Source organism: Chrysemys picta, chromosome 1 (assembly GCF_011386835.1).
Source record: "Chrysemys picta bellii isolate R12L10 chromosome 1, ASM1138683v2, whole genome shotgun sequence".
Taxonomy (NCBI): Eukaryota; Metazoa; Chordata; order Testudines; family Emydidae; genus Chrysemys; species Chrysemys picta.
Window position 1 is genome coordinate 191,130,145 of NC_088791.1, and position 23,429 is coordinate 191,153,573.

At 38.0% G+C, this 23,429-nt stretch overlaps 1 protein-coding gene across 20 annotated transcripts in view; it reads left to right on the plus strand.

The window, feature by feature from the left end:
• SON (SON DNA and RNA binding protein) overlaps positions 1–23,429 on the plus strand; it is a 58,337-nt gene that overhangs the window by 17,715 nt on the left and 17,193 nt on the right. For 17 of the 20 annotated variants that reach the window (XR_010599974.1, XM_065589770.1, XM_065589776.1 and 14 more), the window contains 4 exons: positions 3,666–3,829; positions 5,916–6,056; positions 11,479–11,661; positions 23,180–23,290. Coding sequence is in view for 17 of the 20 variants with exons in the window: in XM_065589770.1 (XP_065445842.1) it covers positions 3,666–3,829; positions 5,916–6,056; positions 11,479–11,661; positions 23,180–23,290 (599 nt within the window). In the remaining 3 variants the exon portion in view is untranslated. Of the gene's footprint in view, positions 1–122; positions 294–606; positions 712–3,665; positions 3,830–5,860; positions 6,057–11,478; positions 12,937–23,179; positions 23,291–23,429 lie in introns of those variants that run through there. The other 3 variants (XR_010599981.1, XR_010599979.1, XM_065589792.1) reach the window with 3 other exon arrangements.

Consider the following 23,429-nt stretch of genomic DNA (forward strand, 5'->3'; position numbering starts at 1 on the left):
TCCCCAAGAGCATATAGCACATTATTTAAGAAAATGGAAAACAAAATATACATGTGGGAGTCCTCTACAGTCAGCATAATGTTTCTTTGCCAGTCATATTAATTCTCTTACCTCATTCGCAGCTTCTCTGTTGCTGTTCAAAACTACCTCCTACTTTATATGAAAACAGGGAGGACTGAGCAAGTAATCTGGTTAACAGAGGATGTGAACTGGAGGATTCATGTGATGCACTCCAAATTTCCATGGGGCTTGAGGAGGAAAAATCTAGTAACTCTTCCTTACTTACTCCCCTTAGGAGCTGAGCTTCCCTGTATTGAGACTATTTCTTTTAAGTTAGAACCGTTTAAGGATGCTGGGCTGAAATCACTGAGCATATTGAATAGATCTACTCACTTTGCCACCATGCATAGGTTGTCAGTGTCCCTATATTCTATTCTGTATCATGATTCTATTCGCTATCACATGGCAATATTTGGATGCAACTAGCTGGTTCCCAAGTTGTTGAGCAGAAATCCATTATGTTAACTACACGTTTCCACATAAGACTGGTGACTGAGGCAGCCTTAGTCAGAGGCAAGACTCAAGACACCTGGGATGTTATTCCAGATGCTGGAAAGCTGTAATATGGAAGTTCATTTGCTCTTCATTGATTGCTGCCTGCATCAGGAATGACTTCCAGATCAAGATGTGGAAGACGACTTACCTAGAAATGTGAGGAACTTAAACTCTTTATTGAGGGCATGACCATAACCAAACATCACATATATGATTATAGCACTGAAAACAGCTCTTCAACTGTGTGGCAAGATGCAACAGATTTTGAGACTCTGATATGACTGGGGGGGTATCTCTTTATGCAAAAATGGAGACCAACCAAAAATTAAGGCTAAAAACAGTAATATCACACATTGTTTTCTTGGATCCTCTGCCTCTTTCCTGCCACAAGGAGCAGAGCTTCAATTTAATTTTTATCTTTGGGGAAGAGGAGGAATCCACACTGTGAAGAATTGTAGTGAGGAGTTAATATTTCTTGAGTTTCTTTTTTGCTATTGGTTATTAGATGTAATAGTTATTTTGGTAGCTGAAAGAAACTTCAGTATACTCCCACCCTAAAATAAATAAGTCATTTATATATTTTTCTTTGGTTTGTCTGTTCCTATCCATTCTCCCTGATTTTTGGAATAGTTTTGTTTCTGTTCCTTATGTGTGTGCTTTGCTTCCTGACTTCACCTTGGGCCACATCTTATGCCCCTCACTTCACTCCTTTGTCTTTTCCCTCTCTCAGCCACACTACAGGTGCTAGAGTAGCTTTATATTCACGGCATTTGGGGAGGGAGGTAGATTATTAAATTGTTCCCAACTCCAGCTAGTCTCATTGCCTGAAGAAATGAGACGATGAAGAGTTGAACAGCTCAGCATGCTGCCTTGTCCCACCCATACCACATTGTTGGAGCCAGTGGAGGGAGAAAATATCCGGAAACAAGAGCTGGTTTAGCATGAGCAGAGATGTAGCCCCTACTCAGTATGTTCAGCTTTCCCTGGGGGAGTGAGAGCACTTTTCAGGGAGGTGAGCTTCTGCCGCTGCAGTTTCACTTAAAGCTTCACTTGGAGGCCTTTCTGTAGCTGCAAGCTATGAAGCTGTGTGATCTTTTTCATTGCTTAAAAAGTAAGGGGAATCTCATCCTGATATGTGAGGGTTTACCTGTGTAACTCCTTGCTTAAGGTGGTGATACTTCATTTATTTGGTTGTTGCAGGATTTTTTGGAAAGTGGTTTGAGTCACAATTATTAGAATACACAGATATGCTTCATGTATTTCCATTACCTGACTCATTTACACATTAGAAGCCACATTTATTTTCCGTGAAAAAGCAAAATCTTGTCATGTTTAAAATTTTTTAATATGTAATAATTTTCTTAACAGTTTGAGATATATATTCACAGTGTTTAACCTATGACATAAAATGCTTGTTAAATTCCTGATTGTTTTGGTTATAGTCGGTATATTTAATATTGTCCTTTTTAGTTGACTTTCAGTGTTTTGAGATATTATTTCAAGGAATGGTTTAAAAGTGAGCTGCAAAGGATTTCAGAAAAATTGGGCTTGTGCCCCATTTTTGTTTCTTTATGACTTCTTCTTTCCCCCTCACTTTTACCTGAGAAATATCAGGAATGTCAACTCTGGTCTTCTATAGTTTTTGTGGGAGTACCTTTTACGTCTTATTGGATGAATATTGTGAACGTTCACCTTAATATAAGAGGCCATGATGTTGAATCTTTAAACAATGTCTCCAAAATGTTAATTAGTCAATTAAGTTAAATAGGCATTGACCAAAACACACACTCACTCTCTCTCTCTCTCTTTGGAATTTTAGGTATTCTTAAGGACTTCTTCCCTTCTCAGTTCATGTTTTCTTACTCTTGTAAAGTTTTTGTTTCACTGTTTCTCAAGTCACACAGACCTGAATTTCTAAAGTAAAAACCAAGCAGAAAAAACTAACACTTTTTTGGGGGTGGGGGAGGAACCCTTTAGGCCTTTATACACCATAAAGAAGCAAAAATAAAAAAAAATGCACAGACCCAATTTTTTCCTCCTATGCAAGTCTCTTTAATTATATGCCTCCTGTGATATGAAGGAAAAGTGAATGCAATGTTCCATGTTACTTTTAAATATATATAAAGTGTGAATAATATTTTGTGTATGTGTGTGTGCTGTTTTTACTTTCATAAAGTTTGGTTGGCCTGGTGGAAAAACTGATTTAGTATTGCAACAGGCCCTAAAATTATTACCGTATATACTCGTTCATAAGCCGAATTTTTTTAGTAAAAAAAGGGAAGCACCAGAGAAGGGGGTCGGCTTATGAACGGGTATAGAGAGGGAGAGGTGGGACACAGCCCCTCCCCCCAACAGAGGGAGCAAGGAGAGGCAGCACAGCCAGCAGAGACAGAAGGGAAGAGGTGGGACCAGAGTCTCTCTGCTTTTGGCCACGCTGCTCTCCCCCCAGCCTCTGGAGCAGCTGCAGCTCCTGGGCTGGCAGGCTGCAGCCGTGTGCCGCTTGGTCCCCCCACTCTCCCCAGAGCAGGCTGTGGCCGCCCGGCCCAGCCTGCTGGAACATGCTGCAGCTGCGCTGCACTGCCCGGCCTGCCGGAGCAGCTCCAGCCAGGCCAGAGACATCCTCCCCAGATAAGGTGGGAAGGGATGGGATGGGATGGGGAGACTGTGGGGGTCCTGGGCTAGGGGTGGGGTCATGTGGGGGGTGGTCACAGGGGTTACTTCCCTGACTCCCAGCTTCTCCCCCGCAAAAAAATTTCCCCACCAGTTGCTGTCCCGGCCCGTGAGGGTAAGCAGTTGGCGCACCAGGACGCTTTGTTTACTTAGGTTTACCTCCGTGCCTGTGGACGGTCGAGGTAAACAAACCATCTCAGCCCACCAGCGGCTTATCCTGATGGCCCGGGAGTCAAAGTTTGCTGATTCCTGAATTATAGGGACGGTTTATGAACGGGTTATAAAAAATTTCCATTTTTACGTCTCCATCTTGAGGGGATTGGCTTATAAACGAACCGGCTTATGATCGAGTATATACGGTATATATGTATGTCTATACATATACGTCAGCCTTCAGAAATCTTTAAAGGCCCACTAATTAATATTTAATATTCTTATAGACAAGGCCCAGCTACTTGAAATAGCCAAAGCTAATGCAGCTGCCATGTGTGCTAAGGCTGGTGTCCCCTTACCACCAAGCCTACTGCCTATTATAGCTCCAGCAAAGAAGGAGGAGAAAGTTACTCAGAAGTCAGCAAGAGATACAATAAAGGAGCTCACTGAGGTAAGGAAATTAAATTTGAAAATAACTAACCAACTGTTACTGTTAATAACTAGGTGTCTGGTCAAGCTGTAATTCTGTATGTTTAATTCTCCTGAAAGTCTGCTTGTGGGAAGACTGCAAGATTGAACCCTAATTGTTTATCATGTTTTCTTCACAACTTATATTAATATGGAAAATTTGATATTTGTCATCTTATAGCCGTCAGTCACTGACTTTTATAATTTAAAAATATAAAAATTTCACACTTTTTACTCTCTGAATCAAATTTTATCCTTTACTGCACATGTTCAGCTCCTCTAGATTTTGGTGAGACTTACCTATGCATATCCATGGACAGAATTTGATGATTAAAATTATGACCTGTACCAATTGCAGTATATTAAAGTTTTTTGTTCAGATCACGAAAGAAATCTTTGCACCTTGTTTCTTCTGTCACAGGAAACTTCATGCTGTCTGATTTTGCTAAGTTCTGGGATGTGTTCTCAAGTTTTCACACTGAAAAATTTCTATTCAAAGATGCCATTGTGTCATTTTAAAACTATCACAGTTCTGACATCTAAGCTTTTTTATGAAATAAAATAATAATTTTAGTGTTCATGGAAAAGGTGCCATTTCACATAAACAAAGACTGAAATTTGACTATCCACATATTAGGTATAACACGGTATAGTGGCAGTGCAGGCTTCCCCCCCATTGCCCCACGACACAGATGTGCTTGAACCTTGACTTGGAGGGACTTGACACAGATAATAGCACAGTCTCCAAGTATATTCAGTTTTTGGTTTCTGCTGAGACTGACCAGAAGTGTGCCATTGCAATGGTAGTTTTTGTGGTATGGCTCCTTCTCAACTCCGAATAGGCCATCAAACAATCATCAAATGGTTATAACTTCTGATTGCTGTTGATATGAACTGGAGTTGAACCAATAAGTTATAGATGATTGGCTCTAAATCTTTTTACCAATCCCCTGAGCCATGTAATGTCTCCAATTTGTTACTAATATATAATGATGAATGGTGACATTGCCACTATTTTCTCTGCTCCTTTTCATGACAGAAAAACACCATTAATTATTTTGGCTGTCAGAATTTCCAACTTTATAATGTTCTCAAACTCACCTCAAACCAATGCAGTTACAGATACCTCTGGAGCAAAAAGTACAAGCCAGTCTATAAGTAATAAATAGTAATTTGTTATTAAATGCTAGTCCACCAGTTGTTTTCAGGAAAATATCTGTTCTCTCATATTCCAGTCATAGTGTTACTGCCTACCCTAAAGTTGCTTTTACATATTCTTGGAAGAGTAACAACTTGGACTGCCAAATAGATTTATTTTTAGCACCTCCCCACTTACTGTACATTTTTAAGTTTCACTTCCACAGTATGCAAAGTGGGATTGTCCTGTTCAGTTCTTCTAACTTGCAAAACATTTCAGAGGTGTCCTAGTCTTTCTTTTAAAACTCTTGCACCTGGGAAGATTTCTGCACTGCCAGTGAAAACCAGTAATTGTTTCTTGGGTTTTTCCTTGCAGTCATTTTGTGTGGAAATCTTCTTGCAGACCAACTAAATAAGTGAGCTGTCTTTTATTATTAATAATTATTTATTATTTTATTTTATTTATTACTACTACTACTACTACTATTATTAAACATTTATGTTGTGGTGCCTAAAAGCCCCAATCAGGAGAGGGGGCCCCATTGTCCTGAGTGCTAGTGCTGTACAAGCACATAGTAAGAGACAGTCTGTGCTTTTGAAGAGCTCATAATTTGAGCCTTGGATCCTTCAAATAGCTCCATGCAGCCCCTTTGATTATACTAGGCCTCTCGATGGATAGAAGAGTAGGGCTCAAAGCCTATCTAGACAAGATGGACACACTTCAATGGATAGAGAATGTACAAGTAAATGGCAGAGGTATACGTTCATGCTAGTTGAATTTTTTTTTAAGATTTCCCCAAACGATCAACTCCTCCTTTATAATTCCTTTATTCCTGATTTTAAATATTTATGTCAACGAATTTGTCATTTCTTGTAGAAATAAGGAATGTTTCTGTCCAGATGTTCAGATTGATTGAGTTATTTTTTGGTAGAAATGCAAGAAGATTGCACAAAGCACAGATGACGTGATCGTGAACAAGCCTCATGATTCTGATGAAGAGGAGGAAGAACGCCCTTTCTACAATCATCCTTTTAAACTCAATGAACCTAAACCCATTTTTTTCAACTTAAATGTAAGTACTTTAATCAATTATAGATTATAAATGTTAATTTTGTTTTATTTTAGCAAATTTATGTAGGTACAGGAAAAACAAATTTGGTGACCCTTATCAGTGGAGGAAATTTTAGTTTGTTACAGAATTATAGTTTTTATCTTGACATGGATTTGCAATGGAATGTTAACAAAATTTCAACAACAACATACCTACTTGAATGCCATAGTAAGAGACTGGTCAAAACCCAGTGAAGTCAATGGCTAAGTTAAGAGAAACTTTTGGCGCTAGATTAAAACTCACTATTTTTCTTTCTAGAGACATTGTCTGATTAAAATTAATATATTTAAAAATAACTGATTTCCTTTAACAGTTTTTTAAAGCTAATTTTTCAGTACTTACAGTAGAACCTCAGAGTTGCGGACAGCTCGGGAATGGAGGTTATCTGTAACTCCAAAATGTTTGTAACTCTTAAAAAAACGCAGCTCCGGCTCCAACAGTTCACACTCCATGCCAGGTTCCAGAGGCAGCTAGACACTTCCTTGCAGGCAGCTTCTTTCCCGGCCTGGGCAAGCTTGTTCCCCTCCTGATTGGTGTGGGGTGGGAGGGGCACTGGTGGTGAAAACAGCTCTCTCTTTCCCCCCCTGCCCCCCCCAGGTCGGGGGAGGGGAGCGTGAAAACAGCACCTCTGGCTTACGGGAAAGCAGCACAGACCCCAGTGCTGCTCCTGCTCTGGCTGCCTTGGGCTGGCAGCGGGGGTCACAGCTTTGCCTGCGAATTTCAGTGTCTTCAACGCCTACACCTAGCTGTAAGTGGGTGCCCGGCATGTAGGGGTTGGGTTGGGGTAGGGGTGGGGACAGACTGCCTAGATGTGCCTACCTTTAAGATGCAATACAGGCAAAGTACAATATTTGTCTTTATTCTTAAAAACCTGGGCTGGTAATGAATGCTGTATATTATTGAGGTTGCCTGACACTTCCCATTATAGGATCATGTTTTCAGTTGCTTATAACTTTGCCAAACTTTAAGCATTTGGGCTGAAGTTTTCCATGCCAGATGGCTGCCTAAGGCTGAATATACTTTTCTGGAAAATTTCAACCAGAATGGTTAAGCTGTTTCCGAGAATTGAACCTAGGTAAAATACACTTTTTTTGCCCATGTTAGAAGATTCTGGCAACCGTTTAGGTTCTCTTGTTATTTTTTGAACAGCTTTAGCACCCCTATGCTTTAAATCAGAGACTTGAAATTTAGCAGGGATGTGGCCTTTGTATCAGGGATGTATATGCCTCTTGCTGTGCCCTTGAAAATCTGACCAAATATGGCCAAAATATAACACCTTGAAAAATCTTACTTCACACATGCTCAGTAGAGATTTTTTCATATTTTATCTAAAATCTCTGAAGATTTCATCCTTATTGAGCATGACTGAATCTCTCTCCGCTCCTAGTGCTGACTAGGCTTCACGGTATGGCGATCAAAGTCATGAAGAATATAAAAAAAACGTACAATTAAATGAAATACTATGTTTTTAAGGCTGGTATTATTTGTTACCCAGATAAGGCTCAGAATAATAAATTAGGCAATGTAACGGTGTAGAGATAGAGCTGCCCAGCCTGCCAGAGCAGCTCCAGCCAGGTCAGAGACATCCTACCCTGGCCCTTCCCAGATAAGGTGGGAAGGGATGGGATGGGGAGAGTGTGGGGGTCCTGGGCTAGGGGTAGGGTAATGTGGGGGGTGGTCACGGGTTATCCCCTGACTCCCAGCTTCTCCCCCCCCAAAAAATGTCCCCACCAGTTGCTATCCCGGCCGGTCAGGGTAAGCAGTTGGCGCGCCGGGACGCTTTGTTTACTTAGGTTTACCTCTGTGCCTGCGAATGCTTGAGGTAAACAAACCATCTCGAACCACCAGCGGCTTATCCTGATGGCCTGGGAGCCAAAGTTTGCTGACCCCTGAATTATAGGGTCGGTTTATGAACGGGTTATAAACAATTTCCAGTTTTACGTATCCATCTTGGGGGAGGGGGAGGTGGAGGTTGGCTTATAAACGAACCGGCTTATGATCGAGTATATACGGTACTTTATAGCTTAGAATGCAAATATATTTTTGTTGGTTTCATGTTTTCATATGCTCAAAACTTTCTGAAGTATTCACCTTTGGGGTAAAATTTTCCCTGTTTGGCTTCTCCCCAAAAGTGGATTTTTTTTATTTTTTGAAAGATTGAAGAAAATACCTTCAGCTGTTTTTTCAGGTTTGAATGAGTGGAAAGAAAATGAAATATAGAACATTTTTTCCACTTTAAAACATTCTTGAATATGTGGAAAACTTGTGACTGAAGTTTGGAATGGTCTTACAGAGAGTTTTCGGTATATTTTTTGCCAAGTTATCTACCATGTGGACACTCTTATTTTGGAGTAAGAGTGGCTTTTTTTTGGCTTAGTTTAAATCCCTTCCAAAATGAATGTCCAGAATAAGTCTGTCCACACAAGGAGTAATACCAATATAACCAGTAGTTTAAATTCATACACTACTTTCTACTGGTATAACTTCTCTGTGTATAGAGAAGCTCTTACTTATGTGTTTAGCTGTTCACAGGATCAGGACCAAACACCGGTCATGTGAGGGCTGAGCAAAGGATACTGTCATTGCTGCTCAGTTTAGAAACTAGAGGCTTAACAATAGTTAATTAGGGGGGCTAAGTTTTTGATTGAACTCCATTGAGAGTGTCAAGAACAGTGAATAGAGCACATCCTCCATCACTTGCCTTCATTTTAAATCAATCTACCAAATGCACTTCCTTGTTTATTGGGGACATTCAGCACCTCAGAATGGCAATGTCTAAGTGTTTGGACTTGCTGCATAATCCTTTACACACTGTTGTGGAACTTCTTTCAGGTACTGAGTGGGGGGTGTGTGGGAAATGCTGAAAAAGTTCTATGGCAAAATGAAAGCGGTTCTACAGTGGGTGAGTGACTGGAAGAAAACTTCTTCAGATCATACAGATTTAATTAGTTTTATACAGGACAACAAAGCATTTCAAAATAATACTGATGGACAGAGGAAGAGTTTAATGGACTGGGTGTACCAGAGAAAAATGGAATATGCTTATTGAATGTCTCGCTTCTCTAAAAGACTTACCAATATTCTAGGATCTTTGTTGCCTGCTGGTACTGTTGCCTTCATGCTGAGTGAAAGGCATCCCACTTAAAACAAACAAAACCCTTTTTCCTGTACTATTTTCCTATGCAGAAATCCTCAGTTGCAACACAGACTGCTATAAATAGCAAGGAACTTAGAAATGCTGGAGTTTGCATCTTCTCAAACTAAAACATTTTTTGGATTATATGTCAGCATTATTACAATGCAAGAAAAGTTTTTATCACCTTAAACACAGCTCAGGAAACTCTGGGACTTTATTTTTGCTGTATCCACAAAAAACTGTACCAGGAGTGAGGTGATAAGCCATGTGTTTTGTAAACCTGAAGAAGCTTCTGGTAATATATTAATTGTAGATGATAGTGTAGCTTTTGGACAGTGTATATTGTATTCTGTCTGCGAACTGATTCAGTTTAATTAGATCCCATGGTTTCATTGCTGTTAATTTTTTATTTTTGTTAATATAATAGTATTTGGTTTTCATTATATAATTAAATCTCCCAAAAGGAATATGCAGTACAAGGGGAAGAGGGTGAGGAGAGTTCTTTATGGCAATGTGTTCTCTCTTGCTAGTGTGATCAGATTGACTGTACCTTGTAGGCCCTTAGTTTCCTGACTTCTCATCTAGAGGTGGAGTCTGTTAATATCCCCTCCAGGACATCAATCCATCATCTGTGAACAACTCTAGCAGGTTTCTCTTTGGCTAGGTTTGCCTAAGATTTAATTGATCAAGATGGTGTTGTTATAGTACTACAAGTGTACATAGTACAGCAATATGCAGTAAGTGAATTGTGCTTAGCCAGCCCCTGCCATTAAGAGCTGATAACATAAAACCACAAGCAGGAAAAATATGTTGCAATACACAGATAGAGGGGAGACCTGAGAGCATGGGACTTGGAATTAAGAACCCCTGAATCCTAATCCTAGTTTTGACACACATTTCCTTCTGTGGCCTAGGCAAGTCATGTAATGTTTCTGACTGTTTCCCCATGTGAAAAATGGGTCTAAATCTTACCTACCTCACAGGAGTGTTGAGGAATAAATAATATTGTAAAGCTATTTGAAGATAGAAAGCACTATATTAGTGCTAAGTATTATTAGAACAAAGAGAGAAGTATATTCGTATAGATGAGTTTTTAGAATTTTTTTGGAAGAGAGAGAGAAGGCACTGTTCAGGAGTCAAAACTAGATACATTCTTTTTGATGTATTAATTATAATTGTTCTTTATATACATGCTTTCCAAACAATAGCTTACAGTTGTTACTTTGTATAAATTTAATTGTAGAACTATAGTAAGTTAATTTTATATGTACTTTATATGTTCCTTCGTTCTGTCTTCTCTTTATTTTGGATATACTGTACACTGTTGAAATCAGTGATACCTGCACACTTGCTCTCTGTTGTTTTTATATTTGTATATTCTGTATAAGCATCACGTGGCAAGATCTAGCTTTGACAGTGCATCTAGGTCTTGTTTTTCTTGGGCACACAACATTTGATCTTCTGTTTTTGCAGGTTTTATTCCATAACTAAGTATATGTAGCATTCTACGTTGATAGTCCACTTCAATAAAACACAAGTGCAAAATGTGTCATCTCTGTAACAGAATAGGAATATATTCTCTTCCAGAAGCAAGTAAAGATATGATGATGCTGTTAAATGATACTTTGAGTTACTTAGTTTTCAGTTTCTTTATTTACCTGCATTTTCCCCATATTTAATGCTTAAACTATATATGTGCCAGAAGATTTAAAAAGCAATCATTTTAATTGTGTGAGTACAACAAGTATTCCATTAACGTAGTTGAAGCATTTATTTTTATTTTGTGAAACGTCATGATTTTTTAATGTGGGGGGAAGGGTCCAAAGTCACATCTTGGATTTTTCACAGAGCAATCAATGTTTTCTTCATTCTTTAGAATTAGGCATTTCCTGTATTGTTCTCATCCTCAGCAATAATAATTTTCATTTATTTAGCACCTTTACTCCCTAATAATTCTAACACTGTTTATGAACTGAAAGAAAAACTACCCATTTAGGTGTCACTTCACTCATCATATGTGAAACAAGGATCCAGTCTCAAAATTTTAAATAACATCTTCCCAATTTTTAGTTCAGAGACTGTATCTTTAGAGTTTTAATTTTAATACCAGCTCAGGAGAGAAAATTGAAATAGTGTTTGGCACTCAGTGTTCACAAAACCTACAGTAATTGTTTCTATTGAATAGGACCATGTATGCATATTGTGCTTTATCATTTCCTAATCGTAAAATGCTTCTTTTTCTTTAAGACCACTCCTATCGTAAAACCAGCACCAAAAAATCAGGTAACTTTGACAAAGGAGTTCCCTGTCTCATCTGGGTCTCAACACAGGAAAAAGGAAGCTGACAGTGTCTATGGAGAATGGGTTCCAGTTGAGAAAAACAAAGAAGAAAGCAAAGATGATGTTTTCCCCAAACCAGCTCTTGCACAGGTAGGGAAGGGAAATAACACATCTTATTTTACAAAAAGAAAGCTGTTACCTGCTCGCTCTGGGATCTAGTTGTAAACTTTGTAAAGAAATTGTTCATATCAGTTGTGTTTGCCCTTTTAATGACTAAATCGGCTAACCTATTTTGGCTTTTGGAGATAGGCTGTTCATATGAGTGCTAATTATTGCAGCATATAGTCAGCCATGGTATTTCCGTCTGTCCACGGGTGACCTCTTAGTTTCTGTGAAATTTAATCTTTCACTTCAAAATAAAAACTAAGCTTCTAGCCCTTGTCATTGCCAAGAAAACCTTCCAAGCTTAGTCTTCCTGAACCAGAGAACCTAAAACAATAGTTATCAATGGCCTACCAATGTTAAATCAACATCAACTTGAAATGTAATCAATTTAAAAAATGATTTGAAAGTAGTTTCCAGTACTACATATATATACCTGACTGTGTCTGCCCATTTCTGTAGTTTTACAATCACATTTTCCTAAATATTTGTCTTCTCTCTTGTTTTTTATGTAAAACCCACAAAATGTAAAGAAGAAATTGACTATGTATAAAGTGGTGCTGTCAAATACACAAAATAAACAAAGTGGAAAAAATAGAATAGTGAAATAGTAAAAATTTTCTTTAATCACTTTCAGTCAAAGTAATATTTTGTGTTTCTTGTAAATATAGTAGGCAAAACAAATATTTCACCTGCAAGTGTTGGTTTTTTCTTTTTAAAAACAAAAACCTGTAACATTTATTTTTTAATGCCAGAACTCTGTTAGCTGGCTGTTTCTTACTGAATTAATATATTTTTAAATTTGACAAGTTCAGTATTAAAGGACTATGTGTGAAGAGCTTCATTGAATGTATTTTAGTACTGGTTCAGAATTACATTGAAATGCAGTTGTTTTTTACTATTTATTAATTTAGGAAGTATTAACAGGTTTAGAATCCTTGCCATGTAAATATCGGAAGCAAAAGAATAATCATAACAACAATGAGCTTTTGTTTAAAGAGACATTATACCGGAATATAAACATCAGATCTCTATTTAGGAGGACTTTCCCATATTACAGAGTGATCATCATTACAATACCTATGACATTTTGTTTTTAGTTATTTTATTTAATTGAGTGAAATCTCCGATTACACATATTTAACAGACCAGGATGTCTATCAAATGTAAATATTCAAAAAAAAATTGAACAGGTGTGGTGGGGTTTTTTGCAGGTCAATGTACTTTGTCTGAGTATTGAATAAAAGGTAACTAAACATCTAAGTATCTATTTGTCCTCTGTCTATTTTGCTGAGTACATAACTGGTGTGTTAATTGTTCTATAATAACCGCCTTCCATATTTTTGAGCCATTCCTCTACAGTTGGACTATTTTTCTTTTTCCAATGAGAGTCTATCAGTTACTGAGGAGCTACTAGTAGATGAGAGATTAATTCTTCATTACTTTTTGTGTGACCATTTCCTCTAGGAAGCCACATGAGGATTACCAAAGGATCATTTGGTAATAAATATCCAAAAATATTTGGTGATGGATTACATCCCAGTATTCTCTGATGACTGGGCATGTGCCCCATATATGCATAAAATCTCTTCTTTCACTATGATTTCTCCCAACATTTGTTCCCATTCCAGTGTGTGTGTGTGTGTGTGTGTGTGTGTGTGTATGTATGTATGTGTGTATGTATGTATAACCTGACTGGTGTGAGGTACCATTGAAACAATATCTTAAAGTAATTTTCTTTTATTGTGCTACAGTCTGAAGTTGTTGGTACACTTTTCCAGATCAACATCATTCCTCTGGAATAATTTTTCTGTTCAGGTCCTTTTCCTAGCATGGACATGTTTTGTTAGGAAAGTTGTCTGCAAAGATTGAATTAGTTATAATCTATTTGTTTCCTAATTGACCAGATGCCACCACTTCTATTAAAGTTGGGTTTCTGTATAAAACAATTTTTCTAAAGAGTTGAAAGAAATAGAAAGAAATAGAATGTCTAACTAGAAAGTACTGTTACCATGGGAGAGTGGGCCAGTTAAAGTTAATTTTGATCTCTAAATAAGTTAGAAAAGTTTCTTTACTCAGTAGCTGGTCAACCAGATATATTCCATGGCTCTCCCAATTTTTAAAGAATCTCTGGTTCGTAATTTGGGTTAATATCTGGATTATTTGCAGTGGGTATCTTTTGGTAAGGTAAAAGATCTTTTATATCTAGTTCTATCGCAAATCTGTAGAGTAGCCTTACTATAGGATGTGTATAAATTTCTGGAGGGCGTGTTTTTGTTTTTGTTTTAATTAATCCATGGTAGCCTAGCGATGCACACACCACCACAACATTCTTGCTCAGTAAAGTGTTTGGATGGGTTAAAGCGCCTCCTGTCCACTGCTGCTTTGGGCTGGCTGGCTTGATAGTATCATAGAATATTTGGAAACCAGCTAGTCCATCCTGTTTTAATGGGCTTGTACAAAGTATCTTCACTTTGTTTTGGTCTTATTCCATATACATTTTAATACTCTGTATTCCTGCTAGTTTTATCTGGAATCATCAAAGAAATATTTTGAAACAAGAAGAGAATCGTTGGCAAAATGTTAATTTTGACCCTAGCTGTTCTTCCCAATCAAAAAAATTGCATACTTCCCCCAGCATGCCATTTGCTGAAGTAGTATTTGACATTCAAATCATAGAATTCTTCGAGACTATTTAAGATTTGAATTCCCAGGTGTCTTCTAGAATTTGTTGCCCATTTGTACCCAAATGTTTTCTGGAGGAATAGCTTTTCAGAGTTGGACAAATTTATAGCTAGGTTTTCGGATTTGACAGGATTTACTTCAAATCTAACCCAAAGTCATGGATTTTTTTTTTTTTTTTAGAAACTAATTTTAGGGAAATATTTGGTTTATATAAAAATAATACATTATCTGCATTTAAAGCTATTTTCTGATGTGTTCCTGCAAGTTTTATTCCTGTGATAGATTCCTTGTTTCTCATCATTGTGTGAAAGGCTCCATGACCGGTGCAAAAAGTAAAGGAGGCAATGGACGTCCCTGCCTAGTCCTTCTGTGTAATTCAAACACGAGATTTAACCCCAATAACTCACACAGCTGCTTTGGGGCTGGTGTCAAGAGTAGTTTTTTTTTCCATTTAAGGAACTGGGGCCAATGTCCCTACGGGACAAGGCTTGAAATGGAAAGCTCCATTCTGTTCTATCAACAGCCTTCTCTGCATCAAGGGATGATAAAAAAAAAATGGATCTTTTCGTGATCTGGTATGGTGGATGATCCCAAGAACTCGCTGAATACTGTCTGACATTTGTCTATCCTTAATGTATCCATTTTGATCTGGATTTACATAAGCTGAGAGCATGGACTCCAATCAGTTAACTAGTATTTTTACGAAAATTTTTGTCATGATTCAACAGTGATGTGGGCTTATAAGAGCTGCTTAAGGTAAGGTCTTTTCTAGCTTTAGGGAGAATAACCACAGTAGTTTCTTTAATAGGTTGTGGAAGTTTATCCTCTAACAAAATAGCATTGAAGGTACCTCTCAAGGGACTCACTAATACCTCCTTAAATAAAGTAGAACCCCATTTATCTGACCCTCCATTACCCGGCTCTCTGTATTAACCAAACAACTAGCGCACACAAGTCCAGGAGTGGGCGATCTCTCTTGTGGCCGCTACATGGCGCTGCAGCCCTGCACTTTCCCATTCTCCCGATTATCTGATCTGGCTCCAGTCCCAATTAGATAAACTGGGTTGTGCTGTACCTTGTAAAATTATTATGGAAAGCCATCAGATCCTGGAGTTTTACTGCTTTTCATGATTTGCTTTTTGCTGCTCAGATTTTTTCTTTTTATTTCTTTATCTAAAGTTTATAATTTTTGTTTATCTTTGGCAAGCCTGCTACTTCCAGATATTTTTGAATAACTTTAGAGCTTGGAGTATCTGAGGTAAGAAGGTTTTATAATAAAAAGCAAAATTAGCACATAGTTACACTCCCTGATGAAATATCTTTTTTTCTGATTGTTTTTAATTGGTGGAACAATTCATTGCTCTTGAATCCTTTTTAGCTTTCAAGCCAATAACCTATCAATTTTATTTCCTTTTTCAGAAACTGTTTGCTTTGTATACCTAAGGGGCATCTGTCATCAGCACATTCAATTTCCACATATTTGTTAATTGTTCACACACTTTTTTTGGAACCTGTGTTTTTATGAAGGTCTTGTAGCCTTTTTATCTCCTGTTTTAGTTCTGCCGTTTCTTGAGCTCTTTCTTTTTTTCAGATGAGAGGCTCTGCATATCAGTTGGCTCCTAACCAGTGCCTTACATGCTTCCCAAAGAAGGCCTCTTTTTGTATTGTCTGTATCATTTATTTATAAATCTTGAAGAAGCGAGCAGTTCATTTTCCAAAAGATTAATGTTTGGGACCCATACCAGCTATCTAATATTGCTTCCACTGGTGCACTATCTGACCTAATGGTGCCAATTTCTGCAGATCTTGTCAGCTTCATTAAGGATTTAGAGATTAACATTAAATCTAGTCTAGCATATAACTGATAAGTGTATGAATAACAATGTAATCTCTTTCCCCTGGTTGCAGTTCTGCTTCCCTATCAGATCTGTCCCAGAAAGGATTCATGTATAATTTCCCCCTTCCCCAAAGTGTTGCAGTATTTTAAAGAAGTCCTTAAAAAAGGGTTTGGAGGTTTTTTTTGCTTTCGATTGGGAGCATACACTAAACCCATTGTTATTAATAACACAACAATTGTGCCCTTCAACAGGATAAGCCATCCCTCCTTCTTAAATTGATTATTAATCTGAAACATACATGTTTAGCATATACTATGCCCACTCTTTTTATCCCTTTTCTTTGGCTGAAGCAAAAATTGTCTGCTGAAACCAATTACCTTGCATGCCCATAATTTTCCCCTCCTGAAAGTGAGTTTTGTGAAATAGAAAATAACCTGAGTAGTTTTGTTTTTAAATTCTTCCAGGGCTTTTTTCCCTTTTAATCATATAATTTAGCCTTTTGACATTCAAAGACATTACTTCCAAAGAAAGAACCATTCTTGTGGTAATTCCCCTTATTTCCCTTAGTTTAATTCCAGAAATAAAATACCAACAGAGCTTCTAAATCAGCCACCAAATGACTGCTTTGATGATCCTAAATCCTCATACTCTCCCCATGAACACTTGGATTACTTCTCTTCAATCCAGAGGAGGTACTTCTGCCCTTAGGGATAGATTACCATCTGATCATTTGAGTTACATGGGGGATTTACACAGAACCCTGCCGAAGGCTCCTCCCATCCCCCCTCTGTTTGCTCCAATCTCCACCCTACCTGGGATCTCCTTTCCTACTGCCTCTTGTCCTTTTATTTTCTCTACTTTTTAAAATAAAGAACACAGCAATCACAGAGTTATGATCACCCCAGTTGAAGCACATTTCATACTATTCCCCTTCTACCATAAACATAAGTTAGTTTACAACAGTTAATTCTTGATGACTCTCAAGAAATCCCTTGTAGGTTATTCGTCAGGTATCTGTGTTCTCCTGTTCAGCTTCACTTCTGTCATTGCAATATGTTCTCTAGAGGCCCTTGTCTTGTCTTTTCCTATCCTCCTTTTTTGGGTTTCACCATCTGTCAGGATTCTTCTAGCATTTTATCCTTGGTTTCTACCTCTGGAGTATCTGCTTGTGTTTCTGAGATTTGGAGTTCTATTCCATATGAGTAAATTTCCACCCCTTGTTTAAAGTCTCTTACTGTGTGTTGCAAGTAGAAAGAGAATTTAAATGGGAATCCCCATCTATAGCAAATATTTCCCTGCGTGAGTGCTGCTGTAATTTCTCCCAGTGCTTTCCTCTTTTTTAAGGTTGGGGCAGAGAGGTTATGGAAAAATTGGAGCTTGTGGCATTTGAGTGTGAGCTTTGAATGCTCCCTGGCTTTTTTCCTAATTAAGTCTTTCTGCTGATATAGTGAAATTTCACAATTAGATCGCTGGGTCTTTTATTGTTAGGCTCAGTTGGGGGCAACATTGCTGTATGTGCTCTCTCTACTTTCACCCCCGGCAGAGCTGAGATTTAACAAATCCACAGTTGAAGTGTTTACATACTGGCTTCCTCTTTCAATGTTTTCAGGCAGTCCTTAATTCTGAGGTTTTCTTTTCACTCTGTTTCCTATATCATCCAATTTAAGCTGCCCCTTTCTCTCTCCCCGTCCCCCATCAGTGCCATGAAGCTCTGCAGCTCTGTCTGTCACTTGCTTCTCTTAGGCTGGCCTCTAGCGTAGTGACTCCATCTCCCAAGTCAGTAACTTCCTTCTTTACTGTAAGAAGCTTGCTCATCAGATCCTCTCTCATGGCCTTAATCTCAGAAATCAATTTGCAAATGTCTACCATGGTAGCTATTTGATTCTCTTCAGTCCTGACATTTCTGTCTGATTTGGCTGTCGGGTACTTACTATTTACATTTTCAGGTTTTGTTTTGTTTTTGAGAACCCATCTTCTGCAACCCTATGCTCTGTTTTTTGCGTGGTTAGGAGGTTGTTGGAGGCAGATTATTTGCTGTCCCCTCAGAAGTCAGTCCATTTTAGTCCACCCCCTCCCCCTCTTGCTGGTCTCCTAATTTTTTTCTTTTAAGGGGAGGGTGTCCCTTCATCCCACCTGCCTAAGAATTGCTTGCATACCTATCAAAACAAAAAAACATACCTGGCTTCACTTTGAGATAGAACCATGCTCTGGGCCGTCCCAGTGCATTTTGTATCTGAATGATTTGTTTGTTAGATTATACACTTCTTAGAGCCAGGACCATATTTTCTTCTATGCATTGTGCAGTACCAAGTACACTATTATTGGAGCTTAATTAATAGATCTAACAAATGCGAATTGGTCCCATTTGTCTCACTGAGTTATTAACTGTGAAACCTAATGGTGACAATTTAGGTATCAGTCCACATTGGCCTCAGGAATCAGAGGATCATGCCTAATTTGTGTGGGACATTTTTTAATTTACTGAACTAGCTTCAGAATAAGCTGTAAAAATTACCCCCTGTAACTAGTTTACTGCTGACCATTTTAGCAGAAGTATCCAACTAATGTGATTATCCAGTGTGGTTGGAGATGGGAGAAAAAAATATGGTCCTTAGCCTTCTCCCAGCTTCAGGATTTCTCTGGAAAAGATGAATGCTGGTGGAGAGAGAAGAGTAGACTCTCTGTGTACTAAAGATGCTGAGCCTATTGGGAAGTTTAGTGGCAGCTGGCCAAGGAAGCATGTGGGGGGAGTTTTATTCTGCACTGAACTCTACAAGTCTGAAAATGTTTACTGATTTATTTGCTGTAGATATGTAAAACTGAGAGGCACCTATCTCATATTCTGCACACCCCTCACTAATTAAAAACGTAATCTTTGCAGCCAGTGTAACACAAAATCCAGCAGTATCCCCACAAAATATAGTTTGGCATATCTGTCTGCCAAAATAGTCCTCAGTGCTGCAAGATTTTGCATCATTTCTGTGGGGACAACATTAGTGTTGAAACTCAGAAATGGAGAGCACGAGTTCTTCTACAGAGGATAAAATGTTGAAATTCATATTATTGTGTAGTCAAGTAAAACAGTATCTTTCCTTACTCCCAGGTTTCAGAGTAGCAGCCGTGTTAGTCTGTATCCGCAAAAAGAAGAACAGGAGTACTTGTGGCACCTTAGAGACTAACAAATTTATTAGAGCATAAGCTTTCGTGGACTACAGCCCACTTCTTCGGATGCATATAGAAGAAGTGGGCTGTAGTCCACGAAAGCTTATGCTCTAATAAATTTGTTAGTCTCTAAGGTGCCACAAGTACTCCTGTTCTTCTTTTTCCTTACTCCAAGCATTTTCCAAGACCCAAAGCTACCATAGAGTAATGCTAGCCACTACTGTCTCAAATATGGTGACCAACCATGAGGGGAAATTCTTTCTAAGTAGGGTAGCTGCTAATAGGCCCTGATCTAGCAAAGCACTTAAGTTTAACTATGTGAATAGTCCTACTGACTTGAGTGCACTATTCACATGTGTAAGTGCATTGCTGGATTGGGGCTTTAGAAAGGAAGAAATTTTGGTGAGTAGAATAATTTTCTCCTGAATCCTGACTACAAGCTAAACATTAATAAACTTTAATGTTAAAATTTTAAGTGGCACTGTCAACACAAAAAAGTATATGTTGTACACAAATTTATTAACACCTTAGATTATTATTACTGGAATTTGTTTTAATTAACTTTGTCACTGTTTATGCTCCTTGTTTATGTTCTGCAATTCTCTGCAGAACATAGGAATTCCTTTACGGGTCCATCTAGTCCAGTATCTGACTGGCCAGTACCAGATGCTTCACCGTGCACAATTATGGAATAACTTATCCATATGGAAAGATTCTTCCTAATCACAGACAGTGAATGGTTGTCGTCTTTTCCCCTTAACCATGAAGGTTTATATCCCATGAATAAAAATTAGTTATCCTGTTTTATGTAATTCTAGATGTTCTTGTTTTTCTCATTTCTAGTCTTTTTTCAAATCCTCCTAAATTCTTGGCTTTAATGATTTTCAGTGGCAGTGAGTGTCAGTTAATTATGTGTCTGTGTAAAGTATATATTCATTAGTTTTAAATTAATTTCCTTTCAATTTTATTGGATACCCTTTTATATTATGTCAGAGGCTAAACAGGAGAACACCCAGTTTACCTTGTCTGTACCATTCATTGTATTGATTATTTCTGTCATGTCTCCTCTCTAAAGTAAACAGTCCCAGTCTTTTCAGTCTCCCTCATTTAGAAGTCTCCATACCAATCACCTGTCCCTGGACCTTTCTGTTTCTCTCTTTTTTGAGATATGGTGATCCAAAATGAACACCGTATTCCAAGTGAGAGTGTACCACTAAAGAATATGATTGCTTTATACTGTTCTTATTTTCTATCCTATACTTGTACCTCTTAACACTTTGTTTTTGTTTTTGACCACTGATGTGCATTGAGCAGAGGTCTGCCTGGAGCTGTTCCAATTGGTTCACCCATGTCTCTTTCCTGAGAGTTTCAAGAACTCACTAATGTCTATGACAGAAGTTCAGATTCCTCTTCTATTAAAAGGCATTCTGGTTCACCTATTTTTGCATTTAAGCTACTTGCATTGGCGGATAGAAATTTTATGATTTATTTTTTGCTCTGTATTTGCATTTAACGCCTTAGTCTGACGTTATTTTCCAGAATTTATTTCTGTGATTTCAGAAGTTCCATTAAAAAGAACAGGAGTACTTGTGGCACCTTAGAGACTAACAGATTTATTAGAGCATATGCTCTAATAAATCTGTTAGTCTCTAAGGTGCATATGCTCTAATAAATCTGATAGTCTCTAAGGTGCCACAAGTACTCCTGTTCTTTTTGCGGATACAGACTAACACGGCTGCTACTCTGAAAGAAGTTCCACTGTAACTTTTATCCTATCCTTCATCTGATATATAGAGAGATTTAAATTCTAAATAAATGTCTTTATCCTGAGTGTCCCCACTGCATGCATTGTATTTCCACTAGTGCCTATCAATTTTTGGAGGAGATTATTAAATAATTTTCTGTGCCAGCAATCTGGTTCTACTTTGGTTAATTGTATTTTATTTTTAGGCGCTCAGTATAGCAAAGTCTAGGTTTCACACTTCAGGGAGAAGATGTAAAAACAGATATCATTGAAGTTAAGGAAAAAAATTCTTATGATCTTCACTTTTATAAAAGTTTGATTTTACAAAATTTAACTTGGGGCAAATTTAAGTTGAATGTGTCCCTTTAGTAACTTTACATTAATTTCTCTGCTTGATGTGTGGTATCTTTGGCAGAAGAATTTTTGTTTTTGTTTCCTAGAATCATAGAAGTGTAGGACTGGAAGGGACCTCTAGAGGTCATCTAGTCCAGTCCCCTACGCTCAAGGCTGGACTATGTAATAACCTTTGTTTGTTTTTACTCTTCAGGCAAAAAATTCCCTCCCTACTACAATCTGGTATAACTTTTTTGTTATACCAGCACAGTTTTTCAGTTTTTGAGAGGAAAAAATAATTGTTTTCCAAAACTGAACCCTTTATCAAAATCTTCAGGACATTTACTGGTATAGTTGCCTTTGGTAATAGTTTATGTATAGGAACAAAATCTAAATAAACCTTATTCTTCTATGCTTTCGAAGTGAATTAACTTCCAAAGACGATACCAGAATTTGGACTGCTGTATCTGAATGCGATATTGGTTTGTACTGATTTTTTTTAATATGGTGAGATCAGCCATTTGCTACCACCTCTTTGCTTCAGGTTAAGTGGTAGGAAATAGCAGTGTGTCATGGTTACCCAGCAATAGGCCAGTCCCAAACCACGCTTCTTCACTGTGAAATTGATATCTACGTGGCCTGCCCTCTTAAAATTGTGTTCCTGTTTCTGTTCAGTAGTGTGTTTTGGATGCCTTTGGGTTTTAGGTACACCCCAGAATAATTTGCATTAGCTGGAGCAGCATGTCCTTTGAAGTCCTACTGCAGCTGGTGGGGAAGAATCCTGAAACAGGTTTAAGAATTAAAGGTGCTTGCAGTCTGTGAATGAGCAGAAATAAGTACGTCCTATTGAAGAAATTAGAAGCAAGTGATTTGAAAGAGAAAGAGAAGAGGTCTTAAGTAGATGAGTGGGACTAAATCCAGGTTGATAAAATGCATGTGATACAAGTATGAAAAGTTGCACTACATTGGAGAAATAACAGTGTGTATTAAAACATGAAACCTAACAGGAACTGCTCTTTATAAAGAAATTCTGCTTACATTTCTGTGGGACCTGACCTTTTACCTTTAATTAATTAATTCTGCATTCTAGTATTTGACAATATTAAATATATTTATAGCATTTTTTAAAAATATTTTTCAGTTTTATATATCTGGGACATTTGCTCTATTTCTCTTGGTTGAAAATTTAAGCTTTAGTAGGCTAGTGATTGTAGACCAATTTATGAACATGCTAGAACTGCAAAAAGTAATACCACTATATCAGGGGTCCCCAACGCAGTGCCCGCGGGTGTCATGGCGCCCGCCGGGGTGTCTAAGTGCGCCCGCGTACTGGCTGGCGGACGAGCATCTGCTGAAATGCCGCCGAATTTCGGCGGCGACGCCTCTGGATGATGCCGCTTGTCGGCAGCATTTCGGTAGATGCTCGTCCGCCACCACGGTCCTCCGTGGCTCGTCGTCTGGCATCTGCCAGACGAAAAAGTTTGGGGAACACTGCACTATATTTTACTTTATCCCTACACAATTTCTATTAATTTTATAAAACTCAGATTATACATGTTTAACAAGCAATTGTCAGATTAATTTTTTTTGTAGAATCTGTTTTCCATTTCAATTTACTACTTTCAAATGCATAACACAACTTTTGTAGCATATCCCCTTATTTTGCAATAAATGCTTCTAGAGCAAGAACGCATTATTACGGTCAATCTGTTTTAAAAAATAAATAAGCTGTATTTCTTCCTAGACTGTGGACATCTCTACAGCAATGAATGAACGAACAATGGCTCAGAAGAGGCTTACAGAAAATACATTTGACTTAGAGGCCATGTGCTTGTTAAATCGTGCACAGGAACAGGTGGGTTGCACTGTTTTTTTCTTTATCAACGTTTTTTGAAGTCAGTGAAAAATGATGCTAAGCTTCTTTTTAGATCAGGTCGCTTTCTCTATATAAATACCCAAATATGGATTTTAGGAGTCTGACTTTAGGCATTCAG